Raw genomic sequence first — 18,230 nt, forward strand, 5'->3', positions numbered from 1 at the left:
AGCAAATGAGTTGGTAATTCACATTGGAAATTTCACTCCCATATTTGAAAAATTGAGATGCAAGTGGAAAAACTTGTTAAGTTGATTAAAGTCTACAAGTTTTGTTACCATGAATTGAGTTCAAAATTGGTCTTTATCAACTAACCACTGTTTAGGGCTTAAAATTGGTTAAATTTGGGTCGGATATGAGTATATCCATATTTATATTCGAATTTCTTTATTTGGATCCAAATTCATATTGGAATCCGACTCAAATATTGCAAGATAAACCATATCTAAATAATTTTGATTTCACTTAATTTAGAACCAACTCGACAAAATTGCTTGATTCGAGGATCATATTAGGTCGGATAATTTCATATTGTTCAACATTTTTTTGTTCTATATTTATTTGTTAATTGCTATATTATTTTATTTTACCATTATAATATATATTTTTTTTAATAAAGAAATTTTCAATTCATTATATAATTCGGATCTAGGTGGATATATGCATGGATCCATATCCGAGGATCTATTCCAAGGAGCCAAAACCGCTAAATTCGGATTAGTCGGATAAAATATGACCCATTTTATGCCGTACGGAGCTAATCACGTTGACTGTTGGAAACCGAGGTGAGGCGTTCGAGTCGTCTCGGCCACCTTCATTATTATATTGAAAAACCCCATCCAACACGCCACTTAGTTTGACAATTGGACTCTGACAATTGGACTCAGTCAGCTCAATTGGTTTTCTATGAAGCAGCGAAGGTCTAGAGATTTTTGTCTCTCTTGCGTGGAAGGCTGTATACATTATTATGGACACGCGTAGCTTAGTCTTAGTTGACGTTTTGAAAGTTGAGGGAGACGAACCAGAAAACTCAGCAGAGCACACCATTAGAACAAATGCTGGGTATGGTAACTGTAGATTTCCCTGCTTTTTTTTCTTTCTATATACCTTCTTGTGTGGTAAATTCCATTCTCTTGTGTGATATTTTTTAAAAATCACAGATGTTTCAGTTTTAATTTCTTTCTTTTCCTTCATTATTTGCAGTGCTTATGTATTTATTGTTATATTGTGATTTCTGAAGTAGGTGGTAGATATTTTCCTAGATTACTGTTATATTTTGATTGATTTGAAGTATTGGGTTTTTTAATTTTCCACTTTTTGTGATTGTTGTTCTTGTCTGTTTTCTTTGAATTTGAAGCAAACTTTAATAGAGAGGAGAGCAATTTAACAAAGAGCTTTATGATTAAGAGAGTTTCAATACAAATGGGTAAATTTAACAGAATTTCCAGTTAGGTGGTAGATATAGTCCAAGCTTATTGCAGTTCTGATTCATTTGAATTATTGGGTTTTTAATTTTTATTACTTCTTGAATGTTGGGGTTATTGGGTTTGTTCTCATTCTTGCTTTTTTATTTTTTATTTTTATGGGTAAGCTGGACTTGGATCCATAATCTCAAATTTGCAGGCACTATGTCAACCAGCTACGCTATGGGTCTAAGTGCAAAGCTTTGTTATTTTTTTTTTTCTTTAATAAGTGATGAGTAAGTAGGAGATAGGTGTTCAAGCGTGTCAATTTAAGCTGATTCGTATTTGGTTAATCTTTTTATTTTTTATTTTTATTTTTATCGATAAAGATGAATTTAATAATAATCAAAGAAAGCGAGGGGGGTTGAGGGATCCACCCAAAACAAAGAAAACAACAAAAAAGCAAAACGCAACACAAGCTACAAAAATCTATCCCGACAAAGAACAAACCCTATCCCATTTCGCAACAAAATCCTCAAAGAAGACTCCCTTAAATTTCTTATAAATCTTGCTCCAAGTGAAATAAAAGCTCTAAGATCGATAAAACCAATCGATCAACCGAAGATACTTTCTCCTAAAAAAATGCAACCATTACCATCTAACCAAATGCCCCAATAGATCACAGAGGGGGCCAAAACCCATAGAATCTATTTTGATGACGTAAACGAGTGTCCCCAGACCAGCCAAGACTCCAAGATTGACTTAACCGAGTAAGGAAGATAATCCATTAAACCAAATAAGGATAAGAAATGCGACCAAATGTGGTGGCCCACTTGGCAATGAATGAGTAAATGGTCCACCGTTTCCGCTTGAGATCTATACAAACAACACTGATTCGGAGAAATAAAACCTCTTTTGATTAATTGGTCCATGGTTGGGAGTCTTTCCAATGCCGCCATCCACATAAAGACCGATATCTTAGGAGAGATTTTACCACCCCAGACAAACGAATGAGGGAAAGGCAATGCACTCCTTGGAGCGATACCAGCGTACAGAGATTTTACCGTGAATTTCCCATCCCTAGTGCCGCTCCACAATCTCTGGTCGTCCGAGGATCTCCTTATGTAGCTATTCTCCACCAAGCAAATTAATCTCCCTAAAATATCCACCTGCCAATCATTAAACGTTCTTCTAAACCCAAAGTCCCAGTTTGTCACCCCGTTTATGAAGTTTTTGACATGAGAAATAACTTGATTGGGTTAATCTTATTAAGTACTTTGTGATTATGAGAGTTGCAATACAAATAGGTAAGTAAGGCATATGGAGTGCCAACTTAGCTACATTGGTAAGGTCTACGGAGCGTTGATCCCATGACCTAAATTCAAAACTCATTGAATTCACTTTCATGCTGACCACTAACCCCTTGCTTGCCTAACAAAGTGGAAAAAGAAAGGTAAGTTTAGAATAATTTCAAGGTAGGATGTAGATATATTCCAAGATTATTGTAGTACTAGAGTTCGTTTGTGCCTACAGCATGGGCATCCTCTTTGGGTTTAAAGGGGCAAAAGAGGAAAGATAGTAAAGTTAGAGGGGTATTATTGAAAAAGGGGTAAAAGAGAAAGGCAATAAAGTGGGTAATGTGGAGCCCATTCTACTATGGCTAGAGTGGAACATTTATCCCTCAAAAAACTGTAGCAGAGTGGGACTCACAACTGTATTTATTTGAAGTATTGGTATTTTAATTTATTACTTTGCTTGTGTTGGGATTGTTGGGGTCGTTCTTATTCTTGTTTTTATTTCTATTTTTTATGGGTAAGCTGGACTTGAACTCACAACCTCAAAGTTGCATTACACCATACTGCTGGTTGTTTTCAATGGAATTGGCCATGCTGCACTAAGTTACTGACTGAGGATAAGGTCCGGGAACACTTTGGGGTGAACACCCATCCGAACAAGTAGAGTCAATAGTTCAGCATTTGGGCTGTGGCATTTCAGCCAATCCGTTCACCCTAAGCGCAGTAAACAAGTGCTCTCCGAACCAAGCTGGATAGGAAACTATCCACTATTGGTGGACCTGGACTTTGATTATTGGTATTATTGGTATAGGAGCTTATAGCTATTATTGCTATTACTATAATATGAGATTTTACCTATCCAAACCATAAGATATCATCCGAGTTTGAAGTCAACCAGGTAAGTTATTGGACTAAGACTAAAGTTTAGCTATTACTTGTTTTCTTTTAGTAAGTAGTGAGCAAGGAGGAGATAGGTGTTCAAGTTTGTCACTTAAGCAGATCCATGCTGGGTTAATATTATTAAGTGCTTTATGATTAAAAATGTTGCAAAACAAATGTGTAAAATGATTCCAAAATCTCAATCACTCAGAGTGAACCCTGTGGTAGATCAATGGCTGAACTGTATTAATGGTATTAATGTAGGATCCTTTCTCACCTCATAAACTCACACCTGATGTTGTATTGGTATGCATTGCCCAAAATCCCAAGCGTAGAACAGATCTGAAATTGTAAATTTGTATCCGGAACAAATATTTTCTTGTAAATTAATTGAATTTTAAGATATGGCTTTAACCTTTTTCTGCCTTTTAATTCTATTAAATACTGCAAGATTATTTCTTAGAACTGCAAGACATCAATAAAGAGACCATAGTTCCCTTTTGCCCTTTCTTTAATATTACTTTTCTCGCTTTTGATTTTGGCAATCCACCTTGTCCTTTGGATTGCCAAAATAAGAATCACTGAAAATCCTTAAAATTCAATTCAAGTGAATCTTGATGAAAATTTGATAATTGGATCATATTTTAAATGATTCTTTTCTAGGGAATTCAATGAATATTTAGAAACATGATCTTTAGTGCTTCTTATCGTCTAGAATTGGTACAAGAGAACAAATGAGTTTTGGTTTCTATGAAGTGATACTATATGGTTTTAGTCCTTTTTCAGTGTTTTTATCTTATGGTTCATTTTTGTAGGGCCTGGAACTGATTTTCTGTGAAGCATTGCCTGCAAGTGGAAAGCTGATCAGTGTGCATCATAAAGTAATGGCTTGTTGCTCTTTCTTATTTCGAAGGAAGGTGTCTTCTTCAGATAAACGAGTTCTTGAAGTTGATGAAGATAGAGGTAAACTCTCAAAAGTTAAGAAATTACATAGAATACTATTTCTAGGATTGAATACTTAAAATGTTTCTTTTGCAAATTGATTGTATTTTTCTATAAAAATGCTGTCACTTTTTTTGTTAAATAGCGGTTTGGCACTTGATACCATACATGAGCATTTGTGTATAGTTATGATTTATACTGGTCAAGACTTGGAAAGACACGTCATCTATCTTAGCAATTATGACATTATGTATTAAATGAGCTGTACGAGATAAAATGATTATGTTTAATGAAAAGAGATGCATTATAAGGCATTTATCTATGTAACACGGCCATTGGCTTATTATCTATCACCTTCTCATTCCATCCAACAATCTATAGTTTTGCACTTTTAGAAAAAGATTGAATGTATTTTGCTTTCTTCTTAGTTTTACTCTTTTAAACAAAATAGAAGCAAAAAAAAAAAAAAAAGATTTAAATAAACTGATCACAATATTCGTAAATGAAGAAGGTATAGGATGTGAATATTCACTTGAGTACTAATCACAACCTTTCAATGGTCAAAATCAGTCTTAGATGAATTATATTGATTAGTATATATAAGCTCAAGCCTCCTCTTTTTCACTCAACATGAACATCATTTATGGACTTTCCTTGTTGCAGAGCACTTCATACTTCCCTGCATTTTTGTTAATGATTGTTAACAAGTTTGTTTTTTTGTCGGATTTGGTTTGAATGCAGTTGTGTCAGGCATCCATAATCTTAATTTGTACACTTACAAAGAATTGGCAATTGCCACCAAAAATTTTAGTCCAGCTAATAAAATTGGGGAGGGAGGTTTTGGTTCTGTTTACAAGGTAAAATTTACTATGCATCCACAAATCTTTGCAAAACCACGCTAACTTAGTTATCTCAAATCAGAATGTCAACTTTTTTTTTTCTGTTTGTGGATGAGCAGGGAAGGCTTAATGGTGGTGCACTTGCTGCTATAAAGGTACTCTCTGCGGAATCAAGACAAGGGGTGCGAGAGTTCTTAACAGAGATAAATGTGATCTCAAATATAGAGCACGAAAACCTAGTTAAATTATATGGTTGTTGCGTGGAAGAGGACCATAGAATTTTGGTATATGGATACCTTGAGAATAACAGCCTCGCACAAACTTTCTTAGGTAATTCCGTAGTTTCACATTGAGTTGGAGAATAATTTAATCATCTTGCTAATAATTTTTTGGTCCTTTCTATTTTAAGGTGGACGAGACCATATCAGAGCCCAATTTAGTTGGACAACACGTTCTAAGATATGCATCGGAGTTGCCCGTGGGCTTGCTTTCCTACATGAGGAAATCCAACCACATATAATTCATAGAGATATCAAAGCAAGCAATATCCTCCTTGATAAAGACCTCAATCCCAAAATTTCAGATTTTGGTCTTGCAAAGCTTATACCACCCAACATGACTCATGTTAGTACACGTGTTGCAGGAACAATGTAAGTTCAACAATTCATATTGCTTTTATCAGTAATGCTTGGACGTGTTTTTGTATTAGGAATTCAACACTATAAGTAATTCTATGGTTCATAAATTGAACAACTCAATGGTCCCACATAACAATCGCATAAATAAATAATAAATAAATAAAACTATTAAATGATCATAACCATCCAATCGTTGACTTTTTCTGAACCATTAATAATGTTTAATTAATGTGGAACACAAATCAAGTCAACGACTAAGGGTTTCGATTGAAAATTTGTAATTATTTAGATTTTCACTTATTTGGGTTTAGATTTATCGTTTTATTGTTCGGGATTATTTTACATTAGTTATTTATTTAGATTTCTATTTTAAGACTTTAATTTTAATTTTTTGGGACTTATTTTGATGTTTTATTGGCCCATAGTCTTAGCATAATATTTAGGGATAGTTTAGTAACTTTAGTTTGTTTTTTATTTTAGTTTATTAGGGTTGAAAAATTAGGAGAGAGAAAATTATGAAAATAAGGTTATTTATTTGGTATTTTAGTTTGACTAGGATTCTTGATTTATTTTCTTTATAGAAATTGTATTTAGGTTTTTTTTTTAACAATGAAGATTTTGATGAATAAATAATGAGTTTCTTTCATGGAGTGAAGTGAGTTCTCCACCATTCTTGGTGTGATTCTAAGGTTCTATTTTATCAATTTCTCATTCTTTTTTTCTTCTAATATTTATTTTTTTCTTTTCTATTTTTTTTGTTTTTCTTAATTCTTGATTCTTGAAACGTACAAACCTCAACCTTTAATCCTTTCTCCATTCTCTTAACCTTTAAAACCTTTCCCTAATTGTAATTTCAAAATGTTGGAAAACTTTGTGTTTTACATCTAATAGAGGTTTTGGAACCCATTTCTTATTGTCACCCAAATCCTAAACCAAATTCACTAAAGCCCCCTTATTTTCTTTTCTCCCTTCACTGCCCTGCACCATTAACCCTCTAACCCTATGTCAAATCCGCTACTTGGGATGGGAATGTGCATGATATGTATGTTGGGTGCTACTAGGCCATACCAGATGTTCCAATATAATTAGGAGGCGTAGTCTATTCTTAGAGTAGAACTACAATGATCATAGTGACAAAGTCGTGGTTCAGGAAGAATTTGGCAAGAGAAAGCTTCGAAAAAAGTCGAGAAAACATTGGACAAACTAAAAAAAAAAAAAATTAGGTACAAAAAATGTAAACATATATATGCATTTGATATATTAATTGAAAAAATAATACTTAAAAAATGCTAAAAACAAAAATAATCTCGGATTTTTCAAAAAATTATCGATTCATGGTTTTTTCAAAAACTTCGTTATTTATTGAAAAAGATTGTGATTTATCGACAACCTTTAAAATTGTGATTTAATCTCTTTTTTTTTTTTTTTTCCAAAAAAATCACAGATTTCTGTCACTATGACAATGATTACCATCCTTTATTGCGACGTACTAGTCTTATTTTCAGCTTGTAGTACTTCTATAACATGTATTTATGTATGCTTTTATAGGGGCTATTTGGCACCAGAGTACGCAATACGGGGGCAATTGACTCGGAAAGCAGATATTTATAGTTTTGGTGTTCTCATCTTGGAAATAGTCAGTGGGAGGCGCAACATGACCTCACGGTTACCCGTTGGAGAACAATATCTTCATGAAAGGGTAAGGAATTCTTGAGTCCTCACAACCACATTCCATAGTCAAAACCTGAAATGGCTTTTTTCTTTAATAAAATTGTAGTTTTGATGTAGATAGACTTGTTGACACTTATCTCAATAACTATGATTGAGTTAAGATGCGTTGAAGAAAGAAATCAATAGCATTGACCGAGTTAACTTTGTTTGGCAAAGTCAACTTGGGTTGACCAAGTCAATTCGACCCAAGCTTTGACCGGTCCACAAGACCTAGTCCAACTCCCCTTAGGACTCTTTCTTTTATTGAGTTTCTAATTTTTAGTTGCTTAAATAGTCCTAGTTAGTTTTTATTCCAGTTTTAGAAAATTTCTTTTCCTAGTTAGTCTCTAACATGGTTTAAAATTTCGTTTTGTTTTGGAATGTTTCGTACGAAACATTTCAGAATTTTAACATTCCGAGACGAAACACGTGTAAAATTGAAACATTACTAGTTTTGTTTCATTTTTCTTAAAAGAGAGAGAAAGAGATCCATAACATATTTAGAAAGAAAAAGAGAAGTACCTGGATGCTGGATTGTTAGAATCGAGCCATTGGAGTTCAAGTCAGATCCTCTTCCTCCTTCATCTTCTCTCTCTCTCTCTCCTTCTCTGCAAAAAAATTAAAGACGAAATGGAAGAAGTTGCTGATATCGGTGTCTGTTTCCCCCTTTCTCTCTGTTGTTTTCATATTTCAGGAAACCCGATTGGTTCTCAAAGGGATAATATGCCCTTGACCTTAGTCTTCTCTTAAAGACCGACTGAATTATACAATTTATCCATCATATTTTCTAAATATTTTAGATACCCCTGGTTTTTCAAAGAATGATATGCCCCTTGATTTAGGTCTCTTCTAAAAGACTTTTTATATCTTCATACTAATGTTTTGGTATCGTTTTGGTTTTTGGAAAAACTGAAACAACGAAACGAAACGAGATATTAAATCATGGTTTCTAATTTGTTTTATGTTTAAAATTTGTTTTTATTCTTTAGTTTATAATTAGAAGTCCTTTTAGATGTTCAAATTGAGTTCTAATAGGATTAGAAGGTTAGTAATATTCTATAGATAGATTAGGAAATCACTTTTCAGTATTTTAGAAGGTTTCGAAGTTATTATGGAGTTATCTGTATAGGGAGCTCCAATAAACAAATTCAGTGAGTTAGTTTTTTTGAAGATTGATTAATAAAAGAAAAAAGAAGAGACTTCTTCCCTTTCTTTGTTTTTTTATTTTTTATTTTGATCATAAGAACCCGATATTAGTTCTTAATTTTAATGTTTGTGATTGATGCCCATCAATCTAAAACCTAGATTGAAGTTTCTAGTCTGTTTTGCTTAACATAGAGATTCTTCATCACTCCTAGTTCTTGGGATTTCACCCTAGAATCTGATTTTTAAAATAAACTCCAGGTTTATGTGTTCTACCCTACATCAAGTTTGACTTCTATATAATGTTATAATGACCTATACACGAAATATCGGATTGCAATCCTTCTATAAACATTTATACGTGTATGCTACACGTTCCTTATATTCAATTTGTAGACAAAAACTATTTATATACATATGACTATATACTCACACATCTTCTAGGTCAAAAGATATGCATGCATGTTTTTAGAATAGAAAAGATCATAAAATCAAGGTGTGATTTTACCTACATCATATTAGGATCTATTTTTGGGGGCTTTGTATAGATTGAAGCTTTCTAGGTCCTAGTTGTCTAGGTGTTCAAGAGAAGGTTTGCCTTTTTTCCTTTTCTTTTTTCGATAAGTAGAAGGTTTGTCCCTTGGAAAAGAGGCCTTCTCTCCAACAGACGTAAGCTGGCATTAATCGAGAGCACCTTGTCTAGCTTTTGCATTGTTATTTGTCTTTATTCTCAATCAAGCTTTATGTTGCTAAAAGATTGGATAGATGATGAAATACATTTGTGGATAATTACTCAATATATGCCTATATGTATGTAAACTATCACAAATCAGTAGCTTTGGTTATGTTCAAGAGAAACCAAATAGAGGTTGAGATACAATTAGGGACAAAGGTAAATATTGTCAGATAGGATAGGGAAGGTGAGTGCTATGGCAATGCAAAAAGTGAATTGAGTAAATCATGAAAAAATTACTGAAAAACTCCTATCACTGTACATCACCGTGTGGATACCAAAACATGATGGAATTTTGGAAAGAAGACTCAAAACCTATCAGAATATGGCGAGGGACATGTTGTGCCATTCCTCACTAGGGACAAGCCTCATAAAAACGATTGTATTTCAATTGAATTCACTACAATTCAGTACCTTGTACATCCATTGAGCTCTTATAATGGGACAATGCTCAGCTTGAACCATTTGCATATTTGAACTTGTCCCCCTAAAGCAATGCTTTATAGTCGAGGTTTGTAAAAGGCTTAGTTCCAGAACAATAATATGTTACTTTATAGGGCATGCACAAGGATCGAAAGGTTGCATATTCTAGACCTTTAGGGCAGGTGAGTAGAAAATTAAGAAGAAAACAAAGAAGGAGAAAATAAAGAAAAGAGAGATGGAGAGAAAAAGAGAAAAAGAGATCATGAATTAACTCTCATGTCTACTAGAAATTATTATTTATATTAAGATAAATTCGGAGTGACAAAATTCCCCTAGAAAAAGACTGAAAATATTAATAACTCCATAATAGCTGAGTAAAAAAACTAGTCTACCCTTACAACAAGGTGGAGATAACCAATCAGAGTATGCCATATTTCTAGAAGATGAGAGGAATTCACTTGCTGCCCACGTAATGGCATTTCTTAGTATTATTTTATGACAAATATTGTTTTTTTGGACAACACATTTTCAATAAAATAATAGAAAATTTATTGAAAAGTTATGTTTCCATGTGAAATAACTATATTACTTCTGTTTGCATCATCATTAATTGTACAAAATCGAGTTATTTCTCTTTTTTAAGTAAATATTATTTTAGGGAGAAAATTTCTGAACTTCTATATAAGGCCTTAAAATAAAATTTTACTAATGATTTCAAAATCTTGCTTGGATCTTCCTACCGCTGATGAGAGGCCATCCCCTCCTTCCGCAGACCCCTCCCTACTACCATATATGAAATTGGCACTGATATTAGTGCAAATTGGGATATTGGTGACATTTTAAACAAATCTGAAAAAACTATTTAAGGGAGACCATGAACCTGAAGTTGAATTGTGAATTATTGGGCTTCGAGCATGGCCTATTCAAAAGTACCAAAAGCCAAGGCCAGAACCAACCCATTTAGATAAAATAAGAATAAGGAGACACTTAGGTAGATGCGATTGGTTGCAGTAAATTAGTATGAAAATTTTATAAATTTAGGCAACTTGAGATGTGGTTTATTATTTATTTGAAATACCACATGACAAACTAAATGATATTAAAAAAACTATAAGTTGGTTAGCAGACTCTAAGGTCACTCTGTGGCTCAAACAGGCAGCTTGAGAGTGGTACTGGAAATTTGATCCAAGCAGTACTCCATGTGTATGTTTGAGAAATTTCATCAAACAACTACCCGTAGTGAAGTCCATTCACAAGCCCGTGAAGGTTTATTGTGATAGTGAGGTCTTGATGAAGTACGTGAAGAACTATCATGTTTGTTCAAGGACAAAACATATAGAGAGTAAGTTTTTGATTGTTCGAGGAAAGATTGGGACAAGACTAATCATTATCCTACACGTCTTAATCATTTGTGCTTGCCAACTGTATGAATAATGGAATTCAGCATAAGGTCTTTATTGAAGGTGTAAACTGGGTGTGAATTCTAGAGTCTAGTCTTGATTCAGTGATTTAGTGGGGGTCATTCTTTTCAGACATAGTTTGCTTTTGATTATTGTAATTGATATTTGGTTAAGGATTTGCATTTTGCATATACACATGTATTAAGGGTATTCTAATTAAGGATATTTGATCAATTGTGTATGACCTAATCCTCTACAATCTATCATATATTCCTATTAGATATTAATACAACACATTGCACATAGAATTTCTGTTGGTGTTAGACACCTATGTGGGACTTTGTGATGGGCTTCGAAAGCTTAACACTTGTGTCCCTCTGAAATATGACCTTGAAACAAATACTATTGAACAAATAGCACTTCATGGAACCATGAAATATAGAACGACTCATATTGTCATCACCATTGCCTTATACCAACTATTTGCATTCAACAGAATATTATGTAATTACTTTCACATTCATGAATTTTTTTTTTTTTTTTCATTTTACTTAAACTAAATGCAGAACTGCAAGGACTTCAACCAGAAGTTATTTATGATAAGAAAAAGTCATTTATTTCACCCAATCATGCTCCTTTGCACGTAGGAACCAAATTTTATTGGACAAATAACACTTTATAGTGGCATGAGATATAGAAAGACTATCACATCACCATCTTCATCTTTATCATCACCATTGCCTTATTATACACATGTATATATGTTTGTTTTTAAATATTTATCAACAATTTCAAATATATTCAAGTAATTAGAACAATGATGATTGTACATGTAAACTTTTAAGAATGTGGTAATATTCTGGATAATCAAAATAAGATGATACATGACTGTCTAACTAATAATTTTTTTTTATTCTAAAGAATAAATATTATGAGTAATTAACATTATTTTCTAGAAACAATTTATTTATTTTTGTTCTTTTCATAAATCTTATCAATAATTTTGATTTTTTTTTTTTATAGAAAAAAAGAATATTTCAGTTGAGCTTTACTATTCATCAAAATATTTTCACCAAAATCTTTCATTTTTATTCTTGAAAATTTACTATTTCAATCAACATTTATTTTTCACCAAAATATTTCATGAAATAAATGGTGATTTCCATAAGGAAACCTTCAATTAATTTTGTGTCAAGCCATGTGGAAATGGAAATATGTAAATCATTAATATTGCAATTCCTTAACCCCAAATCAGAGGGCCTGGGTAGAAAGACCCATCGAGGAGGAGGAAGTGACAAGGGCTTTAGCTTCGATGAGTAGGGAAAAGGTGCCAGGGCCAGATGGTTTCACCATGGCGTTCTACAAAGGTTGTTGGGGCACAATTAGAGAGGACTTCATGAAGGTGATCAAGGAGCTTTAGGAGAGGGACTATTTGGATTATTGCCTGGACAATTCTTTTATTGCCTTGATCCCTAAAAAGCCAAGTGTAGAGGATATAGTAGACTTTAGATCATCAACACCCGGCTTACATGTTATTATTGAATTATTGAAGATTTTGGCTAACAGATTGAATGAAGTGATCCCTTGTTTGATTTGCTCAGAGCAGTGAGCATTTGTGTCGGGGAGACAAATTCTGGATGGAGTCCTTATTGCTAATGAGTGTATCGATTCTAGAAGACGTTCAAGCAAACAATGTCTCGTTTGTAAAATCGACATGCACAAAGCATATGACCATGTGAACTAGGAGTTTCTGAGATATATAATGTTTTGCATGGGTTTTGGGGAAAAATGGATTGAGTGGGTTATGAAATGTGTCTCGACAACTTTTTCAATTTTGATGAACAGAAGCCTGATTGGTTTCTTTAGAAGCTCAAGGAGTAGGCTAGGTGATCCACTCCCCCTTTTGTTGTTTGTGTTGGTGGTGGAAGTTTTGGGACATTTTCTGAAAAGAGCTTCTAGCCTCAGTGAGATATTGGATTTTTTGGTCGGCGGTGAGGATTCAAGATTGCCATTCCTTCACTTCACAAATGACACTCTAGTTTTCTTGAACCCAGTGGATACTCAAGTGAAATATCTGAGAGGGGTGTTATGTGGCTTCGAGGCAGTGTCGGGTCTAAGGATCAATTTTAAGAAGAGTAAGATGTCTGGGGTAAGGAGCGATGTCAGGGTGTCTAGATTGGTAGTCTTCTTTAGTTGCCAAAAATGGTGTCTCCCTTCTTTGTTTTTGGGTTTGCCTTTAGGTGCGGAGTACAGGAGTAAGTTGATATGCGATTCAATAATCGAACGTATGGAGAAACGATTGAGCTCATGGAAAACTAGGTACTTGTTTAAGGGAGGGAAACTCACCTTGATTAAAAACACTTTGGCTAGTATCTCGGTCTACCATCTTTCTTTGTTTTCGATCCCTAGGAATATGGAGGAAAAACTAAACAAACTTGTTAGGGACTTCTAGTGGAACGACAAAGACGGAGCAAAAAATATACATTTAGTGAGTTGGAAGGTGGTCTGCAAGCTGAAGAAGAATAGAGGTCTTGGGATCAAGGGCTTTAGCATCTCAAATAAGGCTTTGTTGGGAAGTGGTTGTGGAGGTACAATGCTGAAAATTCTAGTTTGTAGAAAATGGTCATCAGAGCGAAGTACGGGGAAAAATGCAATGGGTGGGAATCCAAGGAAGTTAGGTCTTCTTTTGGGTGTAGTGTTTGGAGATGTATTATGAAGATTGGCCCGGATTTCAGGAAGTGGGTTAGGTATAAGGTGGGGAAGGGATATAAGATTAGATTTTGGGAGGATTGGTGGTGTGGAGATTCAGCTCCTTGCCTTCAATTTCCTTGACAAAAGGGTTTCTTTAGAAAAAAGGGTTATCTTGTGCCTTCTTTCTTGAAACTTGAGAGAAACGAGCTGGTTTGGGACTTGAGTTTTAGGAGTGATTTCAATGATTGGGAATTCCAAGATCTTGTAGGTCTAACAACTCAACTTGATCAGGCTCGTTGGGATACCACGAAAGACGACGAAAGGGAGTGGACTCTCACTAAAGGAATATTTTTATCTGTTAACTTCTTCACCTCAGGGTTGGCAATACTAGTCAGTTCCTTGTCAATTTCATTTGGGGTTCAAAGATTCCATCCAAGGTTCGTTTCTTCATTTGGGTAGCCGTATTGAACAAGCTTCCAACACTTGATCTTTTGTTTCGTAGGGGATTTGTGTCTTTTAATTTTTGTTTCCTTTGTAATTCGGCTGGTGAATCAGTGGATCACATTTTAATCCATTGGAAGTCTTCCTTCTCCATTAGGTCTCATTTCTTTGATCTTTTTAAGGTATCATGGGTGCTCCCGAATTCGGTTTTATTGCTATTTCAAAGTTGGGTCACTACTTTGTTCTCTGGGAGAAAGAAAACCTTGTGGAAGTTTTTACCTTTCTCCACTGCTTGGGGGATTTGGTTGGAGAGGAATATGAGAGTTTTCGAAGGAAACGAAGTGTCTTTTGAGGAGATCGTGCTAAATATCTTAGGATTACTGTTTTTTTGGTGTAAATTATGTCCCGACTTTAAGGTTGTCTTATTTGATGATTTTGTTTGTAGATGGGATTCTATGCATGGTAGCTAGGCTTTTCTCTGTTTTTGTTGGTCACCTCGACTGACCTATGTACCTTTGTTTTCTTATTTTTCAATAAATTTGTAATTATAAACGAAAACAACCATATATGTTCGGATACTAATGTATATAAATGGGGATTACTAAGGGCCAATGCAAAAATTAGATGCTAGAAGTCTTCCAAATCATATATTTTTTTCAATAAATGTCCTTAAAAAAGCAGTCATATTTTGTCTCTTACTGTCTACAAAATCAAGGTTTTGTTGTCATTGTATAATGGATTTCATTTATGAAAATAACGCTTTAAAAAATATCCTAGAATTATAATTTTTTGTTTTACAAGGAAAAATGGTTGTTTCACTAAATAAACAACCATGTAATTAGCCATAACGGAATTATGTGTACAGTCATATTCACAACCTTTACTGTATTGGATAAATTGGCTTCATCCTTTGTCTGTCGTTGACTTTCTTAGTTCCATTAAAAGACGATGGAATTTCTTTTTAGGGGTGTTTATGAAATTTTTTGTTGTTGTGGAGGTTGGTAATATCCCATGCTTGCATTTGACATTAGCATATATATACATAGCAGAGTCCATTTTTATTTTTATTTTGTTCTTTGATCGATAAGCTAGTACTACTACATTTGCTTGAGTGCATACATTTCTAATTTTATCTTTCAGTCTTTCTAGTTATCCATCTTAGCTTCCTAAGCTTTGCTCATAAAATCTATTAAGGTGATACTTCTTGACTGCCTAACATTCAGTTCTATAAAGCATGGCTTATTTTTTTCCATCTTATAAAAGTTTCCTTTTAATTTGATTATTTTTGCTAGGCTCCTTTTTATTTGAATTGTATGCACTTGTTACATAACAGTCCATAAGTGCTCCTCCACTTAAAACATCCAACTCAAATTCTATGGGAATCTTCCTCAATCTCTCCATCTGTATTATCCCTATATAAGGGGACCTTGCACAACAATATCAACCTAGTTACAGTTGCTGGAGCATTTGATATGTCTTTTTTTGTGCCACCAAAAAGGAATGTAGGTGGAAGGTCTCATTGTGTGTTCTCATGCAATATTACCATGTTTGTCGGTTCGAATTTGGGTTTGTCGTTCGCCACTCTAGAATGAACTTTGTTCGCAGGGGTAGGTAGAGATAATCTGTTTCTTGGTTTGCTTTGACTTTCTAGATCGGTTCACTAGCTTGGTTTGCTTGTGCATGCATATTGTTCAAGTATACAAAGTTATAAGTACAATTATAATGTTAAAAAATTTAAGTTAAATAGAAATAAATTAATATAATAATCTAAATTTTAAATATAAAGAATGACAAAAATAAAATAAAATTGTTTGGTTCCCCGAACCAACTAAAAATTTATTTGGTTCGCCGAACCAAATATTTCGGTTCATCGAACCCAATCAAAATTCGATGGGTTCATGGTTTGCTTGATTTTACGAACCGTACTATGAACCAGTTTGTGGTTTGGACTGGTAGCAACGAACTGGGTAACATAGTTCTCATGTATTGTAACCCCATAGACTAACAGTTGGAAAGATCTAACATTTTGGTTGCAAAAATTTGATCAATTTCTAAAACATGCTAATTTAATGCTTATAGGCACCATGTGTGGGGAGTCTCCTATTGCAGACATGGGAACTACACGAGCGGGGGGAATTGGTTTGGTTGGTAGACCCATCATTGAATGGGGAGTTTGATGCCGAGGAGGCTTGTCAGTTCTTGAAGATTGGTCTCCTATGCACCCAAGACATACCGAAGCTCCGTCCATCAATGTCAACCGTCATTAAGATGTTGACAGGTGAGGTGGATGTGGAGACGATAACGAAGCCTGGAGTTATCTCTGATTTAGAGGACCTCAAAATAAAAGAGGGCCAAAACAAGAAGCCTGATACAAAGCCTACATCTTACACAACATCTTCTAGCTCCGACAAGCAGGAAGACTGCTTTTGGTCGGTAAACACCACCTCTCATGCCACCATGACCTTCACTGCAGTATCTGATCGAAGCAATTGAGACTCGAAATCATTTTGTAAGCGTTGTTGTTTTGTATTAATTGTATAGCAATTCACTTTGTTCTTTATCTTATTTGATTGGACTGATTGTAAATTAGGCTTTTTAAAGCAGATCTGAAGTTGATAAATGAAATTTTACTGCCATTGATTGATACAACACAAAATGGAGCTTTTGAGTAAATCTAGATTCAAATATGTTTTGCATCATTTTATCGTTATTTTTTTTCTTCTTCACAAACTCATGACTTTTTGGTTATTTAGACTAAAAATTCTTGCTATGGTTCTAATGATAATGATGACGATGATGATGATGATCTCGACTAAAAATGAAATTAGTAGCGAAAAACAAGTATATAATCAATTCATTCAGAGAACAAGTGTTGATCTTGTCTATGTGATTCCAATAAGTCCATAGTTTTATAGGTGAAAACTCAAGATTTATGGGAAGAGTTTGAAGATGGTGTATCTTTGTCATTTTATGTTAGTCCTCCACAGACGACTGTGATCAAGCATCCCTAATGAGGGCTTAGCCTTTAAATTTATTATAAAAGTGATGACAGAGTCACCCCAAAAAAAAAAAAAAAAAATACTAACAAGACAGCTTCTGTTACATTTTCAAATCTTAAAAGAAAATATTTATTTATTGAAAATTTATTATAAAAGTCCCATAAATAGGGTAAAAGAAGGAAAAAAAATCATTTAAGAGATCAGTGGGAGGAGTTTCTTTCTAAATTGTACCTAACTTTTGGGCAGTAGCTTGATAGTCTATTTAGTAAACTTTTTCTTTCTTAATGATCCCTTAACCTCATCTCTTGTTGTAATACTCAAATTATCATTTTTCTCATCTTCTTAACATACTTAGATTTTTCAATGGTGATTGCAATCATTGTCAATGGTTTTTTATTATAATGAATGACGAATGGAAAATGACATACTCCTAATTTTGAACATCTAGATGTATTTTTCGATTTATTTCAATGATTTATAACAAAAAAATGAAGAACGAATTTGAGATTCTATTTTTTTTATTTTATGATTTCATCATAACTTTTGAATCGAGTAACCAATTTCACAACGATGATAAATGCATTTTGAGAAGATCTATTCAGTATCAAAGTTGAAAAGATGAAAAAAATAAATAAATTGGATCACATCTATAGTGTCAAGTTGACCGCTTTTTTATTGTCAAGTTCAACATTTTTATTGTCGAGCTCACTACTTTCTATTATTGAGTTCAACATTTTTATCGTTGAGTTTGACAATTTTTAAAAATTATCGAATTAGTCAATTTTCAAAAAAAATGTTGAGTGTAACAATTTTTAAAATCATTGTGGCACATATATCCATCACTGTAGTGATGAATTTGACAAT

The 18,230-nt window shown here is 33.8% G+C and overlaps 1 protein-coding gene across 3 annotated transcripts; it reads left to right on the forward strand.

Moving 5' to 3' along the window:
* Positions 1-702: 702 nt before the first annotated feature.
* Positions 703-17,040, forward strand: LOC147410827 (cold-responsive protein kinase 1-like). 3 transcript variants are annotated; one of them, XM_086440568.1, is made up of 8 exons: positions 703-892; positions 3,051-3,142; positions 4,221-4,370; positions 5,091-5,206; positions 5,308-5,518; positions 5,598-5,838; positions 7,375-7,525; positions 16,447-17,040. In XM_086440568.1, exons 3-8 carry the CDS (start codon positions 4,292-4,294, stop codon positions 16,858-16,860), a joined length of 1,212 nt encoding a protein of 403 aa, XP_086296694.1. In that variant the 5' UTR covers positions 703-892; positions 3,051-3,142; positions 4,221-4,291; the 3' UTR covers positions 16,861-17,040. The 3 variants fall into 3 exon arrangements, with proteins under 3 accessions (XP_086296694.1, XP_086296684.1, XP_086296699.1); XM_086440558.1 differs by lacking the exon at positions 3,051-3,142 and having other exon boundaries at positions 704-892; positions 4,223-4,370; XM_086440573.1 differs by lacking the exons at positions 703-892; positions 3,051-3,142 and adding an exon at positions 930-948 and having other exon boundaries at positions 4,223-4,370.
* Positions 17,041-18,230: the final 1,190 nt, after the last annotated feature.

The sequence above is a fragment of the Akebia trifoliata genome, chromosome 1 (assembly GCF_017979445.1).
Source record: "Akebia trifoliata isolate Shusen 1 chromosome 1, ASM1797944v1, whole genome shotgun sequence".
Lineage (NCBI taxonomy): Eukaryota > Viridiplantae > Streptophyta > Magnoliopsida > Ranunculales > Lardizabalaceae > Akebia > Akebia trifoliata.